This window comes from Cebidichthys violaceus, unplaced genomic scaffold (assembly GCF_023349555.1).
Source record: "Cebidichthys violaceus isolate CVI_PGR_0920_01 unplaced genomic scaffold, fCebVio1.0.p SCAF_115, whole genome shotgun sequence".
In the NCBI taxonomy this organism is placed as follows: Eukaryota; Metazoa; Chordata; class Actinopteri; order Perciformes; family Stichaeidae; genus Cebidichthys; species Cebidichthys violaceus.
In genome coordinates this window covers 402501-425991 of record NW_027176280.1, presented here as the reverse complement: position 1 = coordinate 425991, position 23491 = coordinate 402501, and the positions used below count along the sequence as shown (strand labels likewise).

At 41.1% G+C, this 23491-nt stretch overlaps 3 protein-coding genes across 4 annotated transcripts in view; 1 reads left to right on the top strand and 2 right to left on the bottom strand.

Moving 5' to 3' along the window:
- Positions 1–138: 138 nt before the first annotated feature.
- marchf5l (membrane-associated ring finger (C3HC4) 5, like) lies at positions 139–4224 on the bottom strand. The gene is made up of 7 exons (XM_068705358.1): positions 4140–4224; positions 3446–3538; positions 3056–3258; positions 1432–1562; positions 1139–1310; positions 868–1034; positions 139–766 (listed from the first exon to the last, which is right to left on the bottom strand). Exons 2-7 carry the CDS (start codon positions 3472–3474, stop codon positions 596–598), a joined length of 873 nt encoding a protein of 290 aa, XP_068561459.1. The 5' UTR covers positions 3475–3538; positions 4140–4224; the 3' UTR covers positions 139–595.
- A 1317-nt stretch (positions 4225–5541) lies between these two features.
- On the bottom strand, positions 5542–11736 carry actr1b (actin related protein 1B). The gene is made up of 11 exons (XM_068705387.1): positions 11519–11736; positions 10050–10114; positions 9783–9858; positions 8938–9063; positions 8730–8854; positions 8422–8638; positions 8250–8342; positions 8005–8179; positions 7678–7739; positions 7321–7361; positions 5542–6890 (listed from the first exon to the last, which is right to left on the bottom strand). Exons 1-11 carry the CDS (start codon positions 11564–11566, stop codon positions 6788–6790), a joined length of 1131 nt encoding a protein of 376 aa, XP_068561488.1. The 5' UTR covers positions 11567–11736; the 3' UTR covers positions 5542–6787.
- A 5740-nt stretch (positions 11737–17476) lies between these two features.
- Positions 17477–23491, top strand: part of npy8ar (neuropeptide Y receptor Y8a) — a 14436-nt gene continuing 8421 nt past the window's right edge. Inside the window, exons 1-2 of one of the 2 annotated variants that reach the window (XM_068705385.1) lie at positions 17477–17597; positions 18945–19160. The gene's annotated coding sequence lies outside the window, so the exon portion shown is untranslated. The remainder of the gene's footprint in view (positions 17598–18944; positions 19161–23491) is intronic. The other variant, XM_068705384.1, reaches the window with a different exon arrangement.

Below are 23491 nucleotides of genomic sequence, written 5' to 3'. Positions count from 1 at the left end.
GCATCTCCACATTAATAAGAACGACTGAAGCCTTTGTTCTGCACATGCTCACATTAAACCATTAAACATTGAAGGAATCAGAGATGAATCCTATTGGATGTTAAACACCTGAGATGACTCACATAATGAACACTTCACTTAAGACTTCTACTTCTTTATTTGGGCACCGTATTAAAAGATCATATTGTATAAATATCTTCAAGTCTCTTTTAGAATTGAAGGCTGACACACGTATCTCCGACAGTGTAAATACTCTTAGTACTCTCAGTACTTAGTACTCTCAGTACTAGAGTGTGACATCAGGAAGTGTTTCTAATTCCAGTGAAGATCAAACCTGTTAACAGACTCTTCTCTCCGTCTACAGAAGCATTCAACTTTGTGTTTTATGGTGAAATGCATGAAGAGCTTTAATGTTCTTCAGCCTCACAAACAAGGGAAACTGTCACCAGAGAGCTCAGAGATTTGGTGCAAAGTAACCCGGACAGACAGAGTTAGTCTCACGATACTTTGGACCAAATCTCTGGATCCTCAACCTCCAGATGTTTTTGTACCATGATCTCTGCCCTTCATCGGACCTCCTCTGGATCCACGTCAACTAGTCATTTCCGCTGTCCTCCGTGTCCTCCGTGTCCTCGTCTCCAGCTTCGTTCTGTCCTCCGCTTGTCTCGTTGTAGTTCACAATGTGTCTGCTGGCCTGAATGAAGCTCTGCTGCTGTTTGAAATACACTTTGAGAACTCCTTTGATCAACACAAAGACCAAGCCGCCCTGTGGGGACAGAGGATGATGTCATAGTTATACAGAGGACAGAAGACCGGTGGTGATGTCATAGTTATACAGCTAGTCCAGATGTTGAATATTATATTCACCAGCAGAGTGCGCTGAAGATTAGACGGCCTCCGTACAAACAGCAGCCGTCCCACCAGACTGGCAATGGAGGGAAAGATGAGAGCTCCACACAGAGTCCTGGACACAGAGAGGTGGTCTCCTGGACCAGGACCCTCAGCAGGGAGTCTGGACAGGTAACGACTGGTACCTGATGTAAAACACACACACACACACACACACACACACACACACACACATGTATGTATGCATATATATGTGTGTGTGTGTGTGTGTGTGTGTGTGTGTTCATACCTGGTGGGAGCTTCCCTTTACACCAGTACCTCTGCAGCAGTCTCACCACGTGATCCTCCCAGCGGACCATCTTTCCCAGGACCAGCAGCACTGGGATGGTGGGCAGCCCCATCAACAGGAACAGAGGGTCGGCTCGCTCCATCACATAAAGACCCTTCTTATGTCCCACGACCTGTAGACAGCATGAGGAGGGGTTTAATATATATATTATATATGATATATATATATATATATATATATATATATATATATATATATATATATACAGTATCTACGTAATATATAGTGTGGACCTGCATGACGGTCACAGCTCCGTATGTGACAGCGGACCAGTAGATGGTCCCGACTACGACCCCCACAGCAGCAAAGGGGCTGATCCTGGACAGACCTCGGTCCACCTGCTGGAGGAAGTACACCAATGGTCCTGAAGAGAGACAAGAACACATTCAACAACTCATATTCTGTCTTCTCCTCAGCACACAACGTGACAATATTAAGACCATTAAACCTTCAATGAGCCTCTGTTGTTGATCTGGGTCTTTACATGAGCTTTGTAAACAACAACAACAACATAGAACACCGCCAGACTCATCCTTTTAGACGGTGAGTTACAGTTACTACTACTACTACTACCACTGCTACTACCACTACTACTACTACTACTACTACTACCACTGCTACTACCACTACTACTACTACTACCACTGCTACTACCACTACTACTACTACTACCACTACTACTACCACCACCACTACTACTACCACTACTACTACTACTACTACTACTACTACCACTACTACTACTACTACTACTACCACTGCTACTACCACTACTACCACTACTACTACTACTACTACCACTACTACTACTACCACTACTACTACTACTACCACTACTACTACTACTACTACTACTACTACTACTACTACTACTACTACTACCACTGCTACTACCACTACTACTACTACTACCACTGCTACTACCACTGCTACTACCACCGCTACTACCACCACTACTACTACTACTACTACTACCACCACCACTACTACTACCACTGCTACTACCACTAATACTACTACTACTACTACTACCACTACTACTACCACTACTACCACCGCTACTACCACCACTACTACTACTACTACTACTACCACCACCACTACTACTACCACTACTACTACCACTACTACTACTACTACTACCACTACTACTACTACTACTACCACTACTAATACTACTACTGCTAGGCTTGCGTGGTATTACAGTTTGAGAAATCATGACGGTATGATTTTCAATACGACCAGAAATAAAGAGGCTCCAGATGCTGAACTGCTGTAATTTACGTTCCAGAAGCAGTAAAGAAATACTTCTTCTCGTTTGTGGTATTTTGGGTTTAGACTTCTTCCTAAAGAAATGTTTATTTTTGTTGTGTCTGGTTGCTATGATACAGAATATCTGCATAAGTATTACTGTCTGCATAAGGTTGAGTATTTGTTCTGTATGGAGGACAGACCTGCTGCTCTATTATTATATTATTATTATTATTATTATTATTATTATTATATTTAGTATTTCTCCTCCACTGTTGTTACATCACAGACGTCACAATCATCTGGATACACAAACTATGAATTATATTTTAGAGAGAAAAAAGATATTAAAAGCTTTTATATAGTTTTATACCAACTATACAAATATACAAACCCTTTTTACTATTTCTACCTGATGAAGAACCTGTGAAGTTAAAATAACGTAAATATCTTTTCTCCTTTCTTTGCTCGGCCTGAAGTCCATGAACATATATTTTCTCCTGAAGGTCCCTTAGGAAGGAAACTTTCCTTCTCTATCTTAGGAAAGGAGATAAGGTATTCAGTGTCACACTGAGGACAGCTGACGGCTCCTCTTTCCTTACTTACCTATCTTAGGAAAGGAGATAAGGTATTCAGTGCCACACTGAGGACAGCTGACGGCTCCTCCACCGTTTCCTTTCTGCTTCTCGTCCAGCCAGCGCTGCAGACACGACTGATGGATCCACTTGGTGGATCCTTTACATCGACAAGGACTCACCCAGTCTGACATGAGGTCGTCTTTATCAGTAGAGAAACACACCCAGCAGTGTCTGGAGACACACACACACACACACACACACACACACACACACACACAGATACACAATTCAGATGTTTTCATGTGTGTCTCTCTATCAGCATTAAATTAATTTAATTTAAAAATATTCACAAATGTGTCGTATAAATCACAGATTATCTGAACTAAAACATCATTAAAACGTTAAAACGTGTTCTCACTTCTCAGGCTGCTCCTCAGTGGAGGTCATGATGAAGATGATGAAGATGATGATGATGATGAAGAGGTTCTGCTGGAGGTTACCATGGACACACCTTTGAACATTCACAGAGAGATAAAACACACAGAAGTACTACAGTACACATAAACTGTATAAGTACAACAGTACACAAAGACTGTATAAGTACTACAGTACACAAAAACTGTATAAGTACAAAAGTACACATAGACTGTATATTAGAAGTACTACAGTCGATGGTACTGAGCTGTGACTGTAATACTACTGTAAGATATATATATATATATATATATATATATATATATATATATATATATATATTATATGTACGATGAACTGAAACCAAAAGTCAAAGGATTGTCACTACAAATAAAAAGTTATCTTAATAATTAATAACAATAATAACTCTAAACCTACAACTTTACTTTTCAAACGTCACGTGTCACTTAAAGTTGTTAATTTAACTTAAGGTCGTTCGTCATCATTACGTCACCGGTCCTTATCTCACTAAACACTCATGCTAATATTAATGCTAATGCTAACAGCCAGTTCTCTTTAACTACTTTTACATGAAGCTAAAGTTAACTAGTAAGCTAAGCTAGGTTAACTAGTATCACCGCTAACCTCTTAGCTTGTTAGTTTAGATATGCATATAAAAAGTAGAAACTGTCTCTTACCGGAAACAGAACAATAAGTCAGTTAAAGATTGTTTCTACTCTTCAAGCTACACTCTGTTAGCTACAGCAGGCTAGCGAGGCTGTCAGCAGCTTTCTGATTGGTCAGTGGCTGTGACGTCATCTGCTACATTCAGGACGTGTGGGAAATCAGAACATTAAAGTCCTTCGTTTAAATTTAAGAATACAGTCAGAAAACATGGAAAATGTGTCATAAATACTGTTTCAATACCAAGATATTACATACATGTATTACTTAAATGATAACCGAATATTGATTATTATAAAAATAATATTTTCATCTACTTTTCACTGTGTATAGAGACAACAATGTTGTTCTTTTGTGTTTTTTTCTACTGTCTATGTATCTGTGAACATGTTGCTTTATTCTTTTATATACTTATTTACTATTATATATATATATATATATATATATATATATATATATATATATACATATATATACATATATATATATATATATCACTACTATATTATACCTCATTATATTCCATATTCTATTCTGTTATATTGATGTTATATTATTCCACTGTTTATACTTTATTACCTTTCATCTTATAGCACTTATACTTATACTATATCTCATATAATAATAATAATAATAATAATACATATACTATGTTATGTTAATATGTTTAATCACACCGCTGATATTAGAATCAAAATAAACATAAAGTACCAAAGTACTCATTATGCAGAATAATATTATATTATTGTTCTCATCAGTTTAAAGTTGCACCTTATTTAATTTAATTTAAATAAGTATATTTTATACATATTACTTCATATACTACTTGGTATTTACCACCTGAGGACCAATAAATATTTATTTATATTAAAACTTTATTAAACAAATAGAAACCACGTCTTTTTATTATTATTTATTCTGATAAAATAAATTAGATTTAAAGCAAAGTCAAAATATTTAAGTTTCTGTTATTTAGAGATGATCACAAATCATTAGAATAATGAAAAGGTGTTGATGGGTTATAACCCTAATTTTTATATTATTATATCTTAATATATAATATTATAATATATAATATATTAGATATGAGTTGTCATTAGCAGGTTTACAGTCTTTATTCAAACAGCCGTCAAGATGAACTGAAGTCCTTCAGTCACAACAACAGATCAGAGAAGTTTAGTTTAGTCCAATCTAGCTATTGATCTACACATTCTGGATCTATATCGATCTATAGATCTACATATTCTGGGTCTATATCGATCTATATATTCTGGGTCTATATCCATCTATCGATCTATATATTCTGGGTCTATATCGATCTATATCTATATATTCTGGGTCTATTATATATATCATGGTGGGTAATGTGCAGAAAGATGTTTGAAAAGCTAATGATTCAATGAGGAGACATCCGAGCAGCAGCCATTCATTTATTTATTATATTGAATTTACCAAAAGTAAAAGCAAACACTTAATAATAAAGAATAAACAGTATTGTACATGTTTAGTCTGTTATCTGACGGTTGTTTATGAAAAGCTTTCCTCTTTACAAAAGGCTGAGGACACCTGACTACCTTTGTCTCATGTCCTTAAAGCAGAGGACGCACAGGAGTGAGGAGACGAGTAAGGACACAAGTGTGGACACGATGCCTTCACTGTCACTGAGATTCACTAAATCATAGATCCAGACTCTACCAGTACACGGCGGGGGCTCTCAGTGTTTCTTTAACTTTACATTAACTAACATGCATCTAAATAAAACATCAAAAAGAAAAGTGGTTCATGAGATCATTTAAAAAAACTAAACACTTAAAAGAAGAAAATCAAGCATTTCTTAATATAATGAACTTTATTCTAACAGAATAAAGTTCATTATATGAAGACATGTTGCTACAGATAAACAGGAAGCTTTACTTCTTAGTTTGATCTAAACTTCAGTGTTTGAAATGATTTCTGTAAAATGTATTTTATGTGTTGAGGTGCTTCCTGGTTCATGTTTAGAGCCATAAGAAAATAATATAATAATTATAAGAGAACAGCAGAATGAGAAACAGCTGATTCCTCCTGAAGTGAAACTTAGTGATAAATAAAAAAAACTTAAATCAAGGATTTTTTTTTCTACTCTTCATTTTAATCCAAAAAGCTGACTGAACATTTTGTGACGTCATGTTTCTGTAAAACATTTGATGAATGAACCTTTAACTTTAAGATCAGATCTATTACACAGTGGTTCTCTTTTTGTTTCACGAGTACTATATACAGATATAGTACTAGTACTATATACTGTACATCTATAGTACTTCAAACCTTGGTTCTAAATACACATCAAATAAAAAGTCTTCGGTCTGGAATGGAAATCTCAACGGTAGCAAAAAAACAAAAAGACAACATTGAGGTTTATTGACATGATGTTTGAGGCCTTGCAGAGCTTAAATACTTCAAAGTGGAGGAGTAGGAAATCCACAGTGTGAGAGACCTTCTGTAGTGAATGACACTTCAGCAGGATCATCAGGAGGAAAGACTAACTGTGTGTTTCTCGGGGAGAGGGGGGGGGGGGGTGTTAGCAGTTGATAAAGGATGATCAGAAGATCCCAGAGATGACGAGTGTTTGAGAGTCGACAGTATGATGAGATCTGAGGGCAGTTCTGAGGCGGATATCCTTCTAGAAGGTCTTCCTGTGGATCGCTCGTGCTCGGTCTTCTTCGTATTCTCGCTTTGACACCCACATCTTCTTAAAGGTGTCCAACGAGGCCAAAATAGAGCCGCTGTTGAGGACAGGACGCTCAAATTATACACTTCTATCAAATGTCATGTTTCTACAAAGAACTACGCTTCACTTTGAAAGGTCTGATGAACCTCATCACAACGAGGCAAGGAGACAGAGGCGTCTCCTTCAGGACCCCGACCTCTGAACGAGGAAAGGAGACAGAGGTGTGTCCTTCCTGTATCACTTCATAAACTGCTGACATCGGTATGAATTGTACCAGCAGGTCATCAGATAAATCATAAAGACCATAAGAAGTTCTGATACATCAACACGTTCTCTTTCAAGTTCTTTTATGAAAATAAATAAAAACTGATCAAACCTTGAAAAGTGAAGCAAACAGTTTTGTGACTCTGATCTTAGAAAATGCTCATTGTTCTTGTAATATCTCAACAGAACGTCGTCGTAGACGCCTCAGTGTGAGTTCTTACCCGATCCACGTGGAGTAGAGCCTCTCTTGAGGAGCAGAAATCTGGTAGAACAAGAAAACAACAACAGGTCACAAAAAGAATTAAGTTAAGACGCACATTTGTAATATCGTCATTAGAACCATTATTATATACATATCTACCAATAACCAAACATATCTAACAAAGAAAACGAGCTGAATACACATTTAACATTTAACTCATTTAGAAGTGAGAACAGATACTTTGAGAAGTTGTTGTTGTTGTTGTTGTTTACAAGCTGAAAAGAGTCTCTGTCTCCATCCAACTGTTACATGCATCAAAATTAATGAGAAGACCTGAACCTGGTTTAACAAACAGACGACCTGAACCTGGACCCACCTTAATCTTCACGTCTTTGGGAGCCAGCTTCTTGACTTCAGTTAGTAGTCGTTCTCCAAAGCCTAAAAGAAACGGACTTCTTCAGTAACTGCAGCTGGTGTGTGTGTGTCCGTTAGTGTGTGTTAGTGTGTGTGTGCATGTTAGTATGTGTGCGTTAGTGTCTGTGTGCGTTAGTGTCTGTGTTAGTGTGTGTGTGTGTGTGTGTGTGTGTGTGTGTGTGTGTGTGTGTGTGTGTGTGTGTGTGTGTGTGTGTGTGTGTGTGTGTGTGTGTGTGTGTGTGTGTACACGCGTGTACGTGTGCGTGTGCGTGTGTGGATGTCTCCTCACCTTTGATTAAGGTGGACCCTCCACACAGCACAATGGTGTTGAACAGAGTGCGTCGGAGGTCCATGTCAGACTTCTGGATGGCGTAGGCCAGAACCTCGTGGATCCCTAAGCTCTCGTCTCCGATCAGGTCGGGTCTGAACAGAAGTTCTGGAGCTCGGAACCGGGCCGGACCGATCTGAGAAGGTGGTTCTGGGTTAGTGATGGTTTGATGAGGACGAGGTCTACATGCAAATATAGAAACTCACTTTTAAAGTGCTTCCATCAGGCAGGACGTACTGAGCCTTCTCCGTTTCTAGAGTCTCGTCCTTTTGTGGGTTGAGAGACAGATAACAAGCTCTCTGAGGAGACGGAAACATATCGATTAGACAGAAATCAATAAAGAATCACATTTCACATCATAACTCAGACGTTCTTCACCTCTTTGACGGTGCGAACCACCTCGAACTCTGCCGACGTGTTGAAGTTGTATCCTTCTTTACGCAGCAGCAGACGGAGGTACCGAGACACGTCTCTGCCGGCGATGTCCACGCGCATGATGGAGTGAGGGATCGCAAAGCCCTCGTAGATGGGAACCACGTGAGTCACTCCGTCCCCAGAATCCAACACCACACCAGTGGTACGACCTGTGGCGTACCTGCAGGAAACACACACTACACACTCAGTATGCCTGTAACTATTATCATCATCTTCATCATCTAACAACACGGAGAGGAAGAGGAACTCACAAGCTGAGGACGGCCTGCATGGAGATGAAGAGAGCAGGAACATTGAAGGTCTCAAAGAAAACCTCTGCAGCCTTCTCCCGGTTGTTGCTGGGGTTGAGAGGTGCTTCAGTCAGCAGCACAGGATGCTGGGAAAGATGTTAGAGAATCAATGAGATCTGTAGAACTCGTCACCTTAATATTAAGTAGCAGAAAGGGGGCGGGGCCTCACCTCCTCAGAGAAAGTCTGCAGCTGCTCTTTGGAATAAACATACTGCCAGATCCTCTCCATGTCGTTCCAGTCCTTCACGATGCCGTGTTCCATTGGATACCGGACCGACAGCAAGCCCCGGTGCTCCTGAAGGTGAGAGAGACAACGTTAGTTAGTTCAAGTCAACACAACCGTCATCAGCGAGGTCCAAACCAACCAGACCGTCATCAGCGAGGTCCAAACAACACAACGGACATCTATCATGAAGCCGAGTTCCCTTTAAAGCTTTGTTTCTGGGCCTCGTAGCGTAAAGACTCTACAGAAGGATCTTGAGCTCTGATGATGAACGGAGACGTTTATAATTTATGATCCAATTGTTGTTCTTTGTAAAAACACATAACTTGTAAACAGTGTTTTTATCCGTGAACTATTTGTCACAGTCACGTAATTGCAGCGCACCAAGTTACAGAATTCAGAGGTTCACGACCGAACATCTGGATCACCTAACCCCCACCATCTAGACCACCTAACCCCCAACATCTAGACCACCTAACCCCCACCATCTAGACCACCTAACCCCCAACATCTAGACCACCTAACCCCCACCATTTGGACCACCTCTTTAAGTATAAAGTACACTTTAGTAAAGTTACAGCAGTAATTCTATACAACTTAATTTAGGAACATGTGAGTACAACATAAAGTAAAACTATAAAGAGTAACATGAACATATCAAAGTACGTCTGAATAAAGTGCACATTGTTCAGTTCTCTGGGAACTTGTCCTGAAGGCATCAGTTCTTCTGAGTGATTCTGGAGTTCTTTAAATAATATTCCTCCAGATCCACAGACTGATGATGATCTTACCTCTGCTTTGGGTCCAATGAAGAGGTCTCCCTCCAGAGCTCCTGCCATCACACGAACATGCTTTGGACGTCCAACACTAGAAACGTGAGACAACAGTTGATCTGAACGTTGAGTCTAGTGACAGAAACACATCTGGAGAGACGTATCTTTACCTTCTCTGTTTAAATATTGAAGTTAAACATCAGAATTTAGACTGTTAATCAAACTAAATAAACAATCTCAATATGTTAATAGACATTAAGACGAGTTGATAACGTAAACACTTACTAGTTAGGGAAGCAGTATTTAGGGATCTGGTCTCCTGCAAAACCAGCTTTGATGACCCCTGACCCCTGAAGAAGAAGAGATGACATCACAGAGTTATGGTTGAAGAGGAGCTGTGTTTTAATCATAAGAGTCATTAAGTCATGAGACTCAGCCTGAAGCCACCAGCAGACCTCATGACTAGTGAGGAGACACTAAAGACATAAACTCAATCATCACTTATGTTTCCTCCAATGATTCCATCCATAGTATTTAGACAGGAGTCTACATTTAGACATAATTAAGGCTGGCGACTCTCACTCATCGATTCGTTGATTTAATCGATCTGTAAAATTCAGCTGCTTCACAATGAATAGTGTAAAAGCACCAATTTAAATATTGTGTTCATTAGTGTCTTGTTAAAGTCTGTCAGCATGAAGCCAACATTAAGAAAGATCTCCTAAGACTTGAGGAGCTCTAACCAACAGACAGACCTGTCCAGTGAAAACCACATCTCTCCACATGTGCTTGAAGGTTTACCTGTTGAGAAAATCCTCCTCCAGCTAAATAAAGTCTTTAAAAAGCCTCTTTGATCAGCAGGAAGAAACATCTTCACAAAGCTGAGAACAGTTTGTTCTTTGTAGAGATATGAGGTTCTCACAGGACAGAGAAGCTACAAACATCTAATTCATTACAAACATCTACAGCAGAAAAATGGAACAATACACAGAAATGTGAACCCAGAAACACCAGATATGATAGTAACACATGGACATGTGAACCCGCAATCAATACACTTAGCTCAGAATACTGAGTAACGTTTTTAATCACTCTAACATCCTACCGGTAGAGATGCTAACAGCCTACCGGTAGAGATGCTAACAGCCTACCGGTAGAGACGCTAACAGTCTACCGGTAGAGACGCTAACATTCTACCAGTGGAGATGCTAACAGACTCCCGGTAGAGACGCTAACATCCTACCGGTAGAAACGCTAACAGCCTACCGGTAGAGATGCTAACAGCCTACCGGTAGAGACGCTAACAGCCTACCGGTAGAGATGCGAACATCCTACCGGTAGAGATGCTAACAGCCTACCGGTAGAGATGCTAACATCCTAGACACTCACATCCTCACTGACAGCGCATCCTGCTAAGCTAGCTATTTAGCATTACGAAGAAGTGTAATGATCTAGCTACAGGACCACGGACAGCTAACATTTAGGATTTTAGCTAGCCGCTGAAGCGAGCTGCAGCTTTAGCTAGCGCTTCCACTGGGGTTGGATAAATCACGCAGAGCTACAATAACTGTAACTAACTTTAGCATCATGCTAACAACGCTTCAGTATCGTAGATCACCGTCAGTGATCGTTAATGCACGTCAGTGACCGTTACACATGTAATGATCATCATCTCTCACACAATAACATGAGCCCAGCTAACAGCTAACAGCGGCCTCGGTTAGGGTGTGGATGGGTGACGTCATCATACTTACATTATCGATCACAACGGGCTGATTAGCTAGAATGTCATAAGACTCCATGACGGATATTAACGGTTCTATCGATCCGTGTTTCTAGTTTTAATCATGTAGGAAGACCTGCTGTCAGTCTGGACTCTGTGCTGCTGCTGCTGCTGCTGCTGAGGGTAGAACCTCTTTCTTATTCTACTCCTTTTTCTCCTCCTCTTTCTTTTTCTTCTTCTACTCCTTTTTCTCCTCCTCTTTCTTCTTCTTCTAGTGTTACAGCGGTTGACATCTATTTTAGTGGCGCATTACCGCCCCCTTCTGGTCCGGAGTGTGGATCAGCGAACACATGACAATATACAATATTTATATATACAGTATTTATATACACTGTATATATCAATATATTTTTTACAATCTAGACCTCCTATAAAGGTACAACTCTTCTTATTATAAAACTCAGTGTTCCTTCAGAAAGCAGAACTTTAACCTTTATGCTCAGTAATCATTTAAATATACATTCATCATCTCACTACAACACAAAACTATGGAAGCCCATTTCCGCACTGTGAGGAAAAAATTAAGATCCTGTAAGTCATTATAATGAGATACTAACTCAAAATAATGACTTAGCATCTCATTATTATGAGATAGTATCTCATTATTATGAGATGCTAAGTCATAATCATAAGATAGTAAGTCATAATTATGAGTTAGTATCTCATAATTATGAGTTAGTATCTCATTATAATGACTTACAGGATCTTAATTTTGTCCTCACAGTGGTGGAAATGGGCTTCCATACAAACTGTCTGGTGTTTCTTTATCGTGTATCACTTTTATTGTTATTATCATCATCTCATGTCATCATGTCACCAGGGTGACCGTGGCTAAGTGGAGAGCAGGGCTCCCTTTCAATCAGAGGGTTGGCAGTTCGATTCCCAGATCCTCCTCTGCTAGTCTCATGTCAATGTGTCCTTGAGCAAGACACTTAACCCCAAAATGTCTCCCGTAGCTGTGTCTACGGTGTGTAGATGGATAAAAGCGTCTGCTAAAATGACCGTAATGTCATTATAATAATAATATTTTTATTATTATTTATATTATTATTATTATTATTATTATTATTAATATCTTTCTCCTCTTTGTCGTTTTTTGCCACATTTCATTGATTTTTCCCCAAATGAGACACTTAACCTCTGCTTTGCTGAGCCTAATTTGACTAATTTATTTCAATATTTAATTTCATTAAACTCGTCCACACTCTCATCTTATGAGCTTTTTTCTGTTAGTGCTCTCGCTGTTATCATGCTGTTACGGTTAAAACATAAACGCTAAAAAGATAATATAAGGTTTGTAAAGACAATCAAATTGAATTTATTTATTATACATAATAAAGATGTTTTATAGTGAAGAGGTCAAAGTTAACAAAACATTCTCACGTTGTAATGAATCACAGATTCACTTTAGTTGATATGTTTGAATTATTCATTGAAATGATAGTTTAAATACACACTCACATTCTCACACAAGATAAATCATTAATGGTCATTTGTGTTGCTGTTATATTAACAGGTGTTTTTGTTATCTTGTCCATCCTATTTATAGACTGTGAAATCCAATACAGCTACAGAAATAAGATACAATTATAAATACAGTATATGATATGAATAATGTTAAGTTTCTCTATGAATTATAATGTTTTATTTGCATCTTTACATCAAGAAGAACTTTGCCACATTTGTAGGAGAATATCAAACCCCAAGTTTACATTTTATTTATTCATTTTATCCCATTTATGAATGAGATTTTGCAGCAATAACTACAACATATATATAACTACAACATATATATTCATATAACTATAACATATATATTCATATAACGATAACATATATAGTTATATAACTATAACATATGTAGTTGTATAACTACAACAATTATAGTTATATAACTACAGCATATATAGTTATATAACTATAACATATATAGTTATATAACTACAGCATATATATTGATATAACACACAGAACTCTCGTTAACAAATTATGTTTTTCATGTGTTGTATTTGTTTTGTTCTGTGTGTGAATACATGGTTCACCATCATCTCTGAAGTGAAACTGTGAAAGTCATGACAGAACAAAAGAACTAAATAAACTCTTCTTCATCCTTATGTGATACAGAACTGACCCAGGGTCAGCTGGACATGATCCTCTGAGCTTCACATTCTCTTCTTCTTCAGTTAAACTGACAACTTGTAATCATGTGAGTTGAACTTTGTCAATGATTTGATTTGATTTTCTGACCCAGCTATGTACCATCTCACCTTCCGTTCTCCTCCTAGGTGATTTCAACATCCACATTGATAACACTGGCTGTAAATCTACCACAGAATTCATGGAACTGATACAATGCTTCAACTTCACACAACAGATCAACCTCCCCACACACAGCCGAGGTCACATCCTGGATCTGGTCTGCTCCACTGGTCTCACAATACCTCAACTCTCCAGCCTCAACCTCAACATCTCTGACCACCTGCTATCACCATGGACATTGACATCCCTATCCCCATCCCAAAAGCCAAGCGCAACATATCCTTCAGAAACCTCAAATCTATCTCCACACAACTCTTTCAGCCTCTCTTGCCAGTACCATGTCTGTGTGTGTGTGTGTGTGTGTGTGTGTGTGTGTGTGTGTGGAAGCAACCCATAAATCATCACTCAGTATAAAGCGTAATGGAGAGTTTGTCTGAAACACCTTTGGTGATAATGGTTATTCTGTGAGTGTAAACATTATTGTTCCATCTTATCACTACAGATGCTGATTCTCACATTTTAAACTACATTCATTTAGTAAACTCTCCAAAGTGACTCACAATAAGTGCAGGGGATGCTTTAGGGGCGGGGCTACACAGTGATTGACAGGTCTCTGTAGCTATGTGGCTTCAGAACATCTGTCCACAAACCAACGGGTGACGTCTCGGTGACTTTGTCTTATTTACAGTCTATTGTCTGATCTGATGTGTAACATTTCTTCTGTCTTGATGTAAATACTCGTTCCTACATTGTGGAGCCAGGACAGCAGACAGATGTAGTTTAATTTACTGAACAAACACTAGAATCTTCTGTAAATATGATGAGAACATCTCTGTGTTTTTAATATATTCTGTTTTAGAGAAACTGATGTTTACCTCTGTGACCTGAATGCATTCTGATACATGAGAGGAATAAACTGAACCAGATATAGTGTGTGCGTGTGTGTGTGTGTGTGTGTATGTGTGAGTGTGTGCGTGTGTGTGTGAGTGTGTGAGTGTGTGAGTGTGTGTGTGCATGTGTGTGTGCGTGTGTGTGTGTGTGTGTGTGTGTGTGTGTGCGTGTGTGTGCGTGTGTGTGCGTGTGTGTGCGTGTGTGTGTGTGCGCCATCACAGGTAACCAAGGAAACGAGGAACGAGAGCAGAGCTTCCTGTTTGGAGACAGAAAAAGAAGAAAAGAACTGAGCTTCTTCTTTTCTTTGTCTTCTATTCAACTCTGTTCTCATGTGCTGGTCCTGGATCAGGCCTATATGGTCCATGTGGTGGTCCTGGATCAGGCCCATTTAACACCTAAAGCAGTAAAAAGTCACATCTATAAAGAGACTTTGGGTCGGATCTTGAGGAGACAGAAGGAAGAGGAGGATGGTGTGAATTCTTCTGAGGTCTTTGAGGTGAATCTGTTTAAAAGTAAAGAACAGCTGATATCAGATCAGATGAGAAAAGATGTGAGAGCTCCACTGACTGTTCTTCAGTGTTCACGTGTTTCTGACTTTTATCTCCTCCCGTTTCAATCTTCATGTAGTCACATTGTTTCCCTTCACATGTTCAGTCCAGCATCTCCAGGAACTGTATATATATATATATATATATATATATATATATATATCGTAAATGTTTTCACGAGGATGGTTCAAAACTGAGATCGGTCCTCACAAGTATAGCAATACAAGGCCCCGCCCGCCTTGATAAGAGAGCAGCAAAGATAGACACATCTCTGACTCTTCCTGTCCGACAACACATCGACATGCAGACACACACCACGGAAACAGGAAGGAGTAACAAAGTCCTTGTCTTGGGCTCAATGCTCACACACTTAGTGATGTTATGATCCTGAACAAATTCTCAAAGTCACGGAATAGAACTCTCTACAAACATAATGTGCAATCTTTCTGCCTTCATCTTCAACTGTCTCTCTCTCTCACAGTCCATCTCAGAGGTTTTGAAACTCATTATCGCAGCAAATTGTTCTGAGTCCGTCACAAGCAACGCAGCGTTGCAATCCTCTCCTGTATTATTTGGTTGCCGGTGAGCTTCTGCTGCACTTATTTCATCTCATTTGTGAGGTTGATTGGAACGATTGGGTGCTTTACGTTTGAGGAGAATAACAATTGGTATTTCATGATAACACTCCTGCAGAGACTGAAAGGGGAATACAATAACCATGCATTACTGGAAATAGATTCTAAATAACACCATAGCCACCATAATCAGTGAGAAACATCTCACTCTATCTGCTGTTGTGAAGGTGGGACAGAACATGAAATGAGAACCACCTTCCCTTCATCTATTAGCGAATGGGAAGGATGGAGGACACAAGAAAAGAATTAAAGGAAACAGAAGGAAAGGAGAGAGGAAGTGAAAACAACCTTCCCACTGAGATATAGTGGAGTAGAAGTAGAAGGCTATCCTCCACAGAGACATCTGAGAAGACGTCATTGGAAGGACAGACACTTGGCAGGTGATTGGATGAACCACGTGTCATCTTTTTTATAGAGAAAAGCCTCCATTGTCTTTTTTTGCTATTCTTTAAATTATGAAATACTCTCCAGTTGTGACAGAACTGATGCTGCAGCATCTCCCTAACCTCTTTAGTCTCCTCTCTGTGTCGCGTCACACAATTAAACCTCACCCACAGCTCCCAGCAGAGCTTTTCACAAACACATTACTGTAAACAGGACTATCGAGCTGGAGACCACAGTTCAGGACCAGTAAACATAGAAATCACTGACCACTAATCTACTCACAACCATCACGTGATGTCAACTTCAACTACGCCCTTTTCTTAGGTTTAAGGTTACCTTAACCTAACGTCCTGTGAAGGCAGATCTTTATTTTTGATGAGTTGGGATGACAATATTGTATTTCCAGCCATATGTACCTGTACCTGTACATGTACCTCTACCTCTACCTACCTGTACTTGTACCTGTATCTGTACCTGTACCTGTAGCTGTACCTCTACCTCTACCTCTACCTGTACCTGTGCCTGTACCTGTACCTGTACCTGTACCTGTACCTGTATCTGTACCTGTACCTCTACCTCTACCTCTACCTACCTGTACCTTTATCTGTACCTGTACCTTTATCTGTATCTGTACCTGTACCTGTACCTCTACCTCTACCTCTACCTCTACCTACCTGTACCTGTATCTGTACCTGTACCTGTACCTCTATCTCTACCTACCTGTACCTGTATCTGTACCTGTACCTGTACCTCTACCTCTACCTACCTGTACCTGTACCTTTATCTGTACCTGTACCTTTATCTGTATCTGTACCTGTACCTGTAGCTTTATCTCTACCTACCTGTACCTGTATCTGTACCTGTACCTCTACCTCTACCTACCTGTACCTGTACCTGTACCTGTACCTCTACCTCTACCTCTACCTACCTGTACCTGTACCTCTACCTACCTGTACCTGTACCTTTATCTATACCTGTACCTGTATCTGTATCTCTATCTGTACCCCTCTCTCCGTCTCTTTGTCTCTGTCTCTCTTTCTCTCTCTCTCTCTCTCTCGCTCTCTCTCTCTCTCTGTCTCTCTCCCTCTGTCGCTCTCCCTCTCTCTGTCTCTCTCTCTCTCTCGCTCCCTCTCTCTCTCTCTCTCTCTCTCTCTCTCTCTCTCTCTCTCTCTCTCTGTCTTTGTTTCTCTCTCACACACACAAACACACGCCTCTCGGTGCAGAACGGTGAACACCGTCACTAGACTTCGTCTCTGGACGCAGACAGAACAGACAGAACAGACAGAAGAGACAGAACCGACAGAACAGACAGAACACACAGAAGAGACAGCAGGTGAGTGTTTCTCTCTTCTCTTCTTCCTCTGAGCCGCAGCAGGTTTTGTTTTCTTCAGTCTTTTTCCTCTTTTTCCAAACCCAGTCTCAGGAGATGGATTCTATGTTACAGCTGTTTGAGACCGATGTTACAGATGTTACAGATGTTACAGCTGTTCGAGACTGATGTTACAGATGTTACAGAGAGTATCGAGACAGAAAAACCGCGGCTGTTTGATCAGAGCTCATTAGAGCAGCAGATGATCTCCTTCCATCAGAAACAGCGTTGAATGTAGAGGATTTAATTGGTTAATTGTTGTTGAACTGGTTGTGACTGGTATTATTTATCAGCTGTTGTGTTGCAGTGAACCAGGATGTTTCTATTTTTGCACCCATTTAGTCAGTTGGTTTGTTGCTGTTTTTTGTTCCTTTAGATTAAACTTTAAAACATAAATTGCTGCTTTGTTCAGTAAGCAATGAGCCTCAGAGGCGCTTACCAAAAGATTTGAGAACAACTCATGATGCTGAAACAAACCAATAGATTTGTCAATCAAAATAAAATGAATTGTTAACAAGTTAATTTTCAAGCACAACTTTCTACCACACCTGTAGTTCTCGTTACTGATGGATTTATTCCTCCTTCAACACCATCGTCCTCAATCCGTCCTCAAACTGTATAAATACATTTCGACAAACAAATTAACATTATACAAAAAACAGTTTGCACGCAAATATGCACAATGACAAATTTACAATAACAACGTACCTCACTGGCTGCACAAAACAATGACATAAATATTTATGGCAGTTAAAAATACAACAACCGATCTCGGGGCGATCGGTTGCCCCGTCGCTCAGAGGTCCCTGCGGCCGATCGACCCGGTCACGGTTCGTTCCACAGTGGTGGAATGAACTCCCCACTGACGTCAAGACAGCAGAGTTGCTCCCCATCTTTCATCAGGCTGAAGACTCACCTCTTCAAGAAGTCCTACCCTGAGCCTTCCACTCAGCACTTATTGTATTCATATTAGTTTGTTGCACTTGTTGTATTTGTATTAGTTTGTTTCTGCACTGTACTTTTGCTCTGGTTTATGCTCTTAGATGCTTGTTTAAAAAAGGAGATGCACTTATGACTTCTGGTGACTAGTAGTTCTTTTGAATACCAATGTTGAAAACACTTATTGTAAGTCGCTTTGGATAAAAGCATCTGCTAAATGACTGTAATGCAATGTAATGTAATGTAATGAGGAAATAAGAGGAGAGACAAGAGTGAATTCAGCAGCTGGAATCAAACCAGGGACGTTACAATCACAGTATGTAGTTTGTGTTTTAATCACTAGTCCACATTGTGTTTTGCCACTGGAACAAGGCAACGGAGGGGGGACCTCACTGGAACATGATCACGCAGGGGGACCCCACTAGAAAAAGGCCACGGAGACCCCACTGGAAAAGGTCCACAGAGGGGGGACCCTACTAGAACAAGGCCAAGGAGACCTGAGGCCAGGCAGGGAAGAACAGGAACTGCTGCAGCAGAGATGCTACCAAAAAAGGCTGTCAGAAGAACTTCAGCAGTAGTGAAATCAAGGTACTGATAAGAAAGTTAAACGAAGTAAACATGTGATTTTTCAGAGTGTCAGAACTGGAGTTGCAGGTGAATCAAAAAGCATCAGAAGTTGTACACAACCAATATGATGGCAAGATATTCTTTGGATTCCTCCTCCGTTTGTCCTGGTCCTCATGATGCGTATGATACAAACACAACAGCATTGCTCCAACTTTCCACTGAGATGGACTGTAAAGTCAATCCGATCTCCGCGGCACTAGTGGTCAAAAACTGCACAGCGTACCTTCCAAACATGTTTGTTATTTTACAAGAGTCTTTACAGCTATAGTAAAAAAAACACTGAATCCAATATGTTACCAAATAGAAACTGACGCACATTTGCATTAGAAATGTTCATCAGCACCAGATTTAATAAGACGGATGATGAGATGAGCCACAGGGGACATTACATTATAGTCATTTAGCAGACGCTTTTATCCAAAGCGACTTACAATAAGTGTATTCAAGAGAACTACTAGTCACCAGAAGTCATAAGTGCATCTCCTTGCTTACACAAGCATCTAAGAGCATGAAGCAGAGCATAAACCGGAGCAAAAGTACAGTGCAGAAATAAACAAATACAATAAGTGCAACAAACCAATACAAATACAATAAGTGCTGAGTGGAAGGCTCAGGATAGTACTTCTTGAAGAGGTGAGTTTTCAGCCTGATGAAAGATGGGCTTCGACTCTGCTGTCCTGATGTTAGTGGGAAGTTCATTCCACCATTGTGGAGCCAGGACAGAAAACAGCCGTGACCGGGTCGATCGGCCGCCAGGACCTCTGAGCGACGGGGCAACCGATCGCCCCGAGGCAGCAGAGAGAAGTGGTCGGGCGGGGGTGTATGGCTTGACCATGGCCTGGAGATAGGAAGGAGCTGTTCCTTTCACTGCCCTGTAGGCCAGCACCAGACTGGATGCAAGCTCTTACAGGGAGCCAGTGTAGAGAACGAAGAAGGGAAGTTGTGTGGGAGAACTTGGGGCGATTGAACACCGGACGAGCTGCAGCTTTCTTGACAAGCTCCAGAGGTCTGATGGCTGACGCCGGGGCTCCAGCAAGTAGTGAGTTGCAGTAGTCCAGACGGGAGATGACAAGAGCCTGGATGAGCACCTGCGCCGTCTCATCAGTGAGGAAGAGGAGAATCCTCCTGATGTTGTAGAGCAGGAATCTGCAGGAGCTCGTAACCGATGCAATGTTTGCTGAGAACGACAGTTGGTTATTCAAGGTCACACCCAGGTTCCTCACAGTCCGAGTTGGCGTCACCACGGTATCATCAATGGTGATGGACAGGTCTCGGTGAGGGCAACCATTCCCCAGGAGGAACAGTAGCTCAGTTTTGTCTAGGTTGAGCTTGAGGTGGTGTGTCATCATCCACTTCGAGATGTCAGCCAAACACGCAGCGATGCGTGTCTCCACTTGGGTGTCACCGAGGGGAAATGACAAGACCAGCTGGGTGTCATCGGCATAACAATGGAAAGAGTCAGTCATGCGAGCGAATAACAGAACCCAGAGATGATGTGTAGAGCGAGAAGAGAAGGGGGCCCAGGACTGACCCTTGCGGAACCCGCGTAGTCAGCATAGTTCCGACACGGCCCCCCTCCAGGTCACCTGGTAGGATCGACCCGTCAGGTAGGATGCAAACAGGGAGAGTGCAGAGCCTGAGACGCCCATCCCCTCGAGGGTGGAGAGGAGGATCTGATGGTTCACAGTGTCAAACACTGCTGCCTCGGTTGCCCCGTCGCTCAGAGGTCCTGGCGGCCGATCGACCCGGTCACGGCTGTTTTCTGTCCTGGCCCCACAGTGGTGGAATGAACTTCCCACTGATGTCAGGACAGTAGAGTCGCTGCCCATCTTTCGGCGCAGGCTGAAAACCCACCTCTTCAGGAAGTGCTACCCTCAGCCTTCCACTTAGCACTTATTGTATTCATACTAGCTTGTTGCACTTATTGTATTCATACTAGCTTGTTGCACTTATTGTATTCATATTACTTATAGCACTAACTGTTTTTCTTGTTTCTGCACTGTACTTTGGCTCTGAGTTATGCTCTGCTTCATGCTCTTAGATGCTTGTTTGGAAAAGGAAATGTACTTATGACTTCTGGTGACTGGTAGTTCTTTTGATTACCAATGTTGATGCACTTATTGTAAGTCGCTTTGGATAAAAGCGTCTGCTAAATGACTGTAATGTAATGTAATGTCCAGGAGAATCAGGACAGAGGAGAGAGAGTTAGCTCTCACGGCGTGAAACAACTCTGTCACCGCAAGGAGGGCCGTCTCTGTTGACTGACCCACCTTGAACCCAGACTGGTGGGGGTCCAAAAGGCTGTTCTGGTAGAGATAGGAAGACAGTTGGTTAAAGACAGCACGTTCAAGTGTTTTGAATAGAAAAGGTAGAAGAGAAACCGGTCTGTAGTTCTTGACATCAGAGGGGTCAAACGATGGTTTCTTCAGGAGGGGGGTGACTCTGGCAGTCTTGAAAGCCGTGGGAAAGCATCCTGAAGCAAGAGATGTGTTGATGAGGTGGGTGAGGAAGGGAGGGAGTTCAGTCGCAATAGCCTGAAAAAAAGGGGAGGGGATTGGGTCAAGGGACCAAAATGTGATTGTTAAAAATTGAAAGTAGCAAGATAAAAACTCTGGTTTGATTTTATTTCATGTCATCTAACACAAACCGCTCTCTGTGAGAAAGAAACTGGCAGCATGAGTCATCCTCCTGCTGGGCTGCAATCAGTTTAGTCCGTTTATTATCATTAAAAACAACATTTCAGCAGTTTTCCTCCGTGGTATTCATAAACAGTCTGGTCAAGCATTTATAATTGTTCCCTGCTTTCATTTCACACTGTTCAAGCTCAAATTACTCATATCTCTCTGACACAATCAAAATGTAAAATGTGTTCCTCCATTTTCACCATGATGAAAATCATCCCACAGTAATGTGTGTGTGTGTGTGTGTGTGTGTGTGTGTGTGTGTGTGTGTGTGTGTGTGTGTGTGTGTGTGTGTGTGTGTGTGTGCGTGTGTGTGTAATGTGGCAACCCAGGGGACATGGAGGCAAGATTCAGAAATAAAATAGGAGACTCAGAGACAGTAACCAAAAGTGTCCTTTAAAAAGCAGGGTAGGGTAAAGGGGGACAGGGTCAAACCAGAGACCCCTCCCGGTCGGGGTCTCTGGTGTGAGACGATTCCTCCGTCCTGTTTGGGCAGAGCAGAGGAGAGAGGTGAGTCCGCTAAATTACCTCCCGTCTGATGCAGCTCCTCTCAAGAGGTTCAGGAGATCCTCGTAGTCTGGTTTGCCACACACCCCCTCCACCAGCTCCAGGTGGGGGCTGGGAGCGTCAACCAACCAGCGTTCCTCTCTCCTGGACAGGGCATCTGCATTTCCATTGGCTTTTCCAGACCTGCTTCTGATGTGGATGTAAATCCTGCTGAGAAAAGGATCAGTGATGCTAAACTAGCTTCAACTAAAAATTAATTTGATTGGTGAAGTCAGTGTTGGTTTGCAGATCGATGGCTGAGTGTTTGTGAGAAGCTCATCACGCTTCTGTTTAATGATCAGCAGCGTGTGGGAGGATTGTTCTACTTATTCATTTCCTCTCTATTTATAAAACAACAGTGAAAGTCTGTGTCTCTCTCTGGCCTTCAGGGTCCTTTAGGCAGACAGATCATTAATAAACATTTGATTTACGAATATGGAACGACTGCAGTCATATCAGATCTGAGTGTGTTTGTATCCACACGGTGTTATTTACCTTCAGCTGTGACTCAACACTCTTAATAAACTGGAGACTTCACACCGTGTCTCTGTCAGCCTCATCTGTTGTGATCAGAACATGTGAGAACGGGACTATTGATGTGAAGATGAAGGCCGTTACCTCACCGTGAGCTCTCTCTGAGAACATGATACGAGTTCGAGGAACATGGAAACATTACTAATCATCACGCCCACCTCCCAGGAGGACATCACGCCGTCATGGCAACCAACAGCACATGAACCCCCGATGTGAGAAACTCTGATCGGATTTATGAAACTATGAAAACAAGCAGCATCATGGGAGGTTTGTTCTCAGACTGAGAGAAAACATTCAGGAACACTTCCAGAACCATCTGCATGTTAATTATGTTCATCTCTGCGATGTTGGTGGAAGCTCAGATTCAGGAACATGACAATCATCTACAAACCAAACCATGAGGACATGAATGAGTATTAAAGCAGCATTAGTATTATGTTCATACAGATGGTTTTATTATGAAAGACTCAAAACTGTTATTGTGTTTCCAATCTCACCGACTGGATGTGAGATTTGTGAGATGAGCTCATT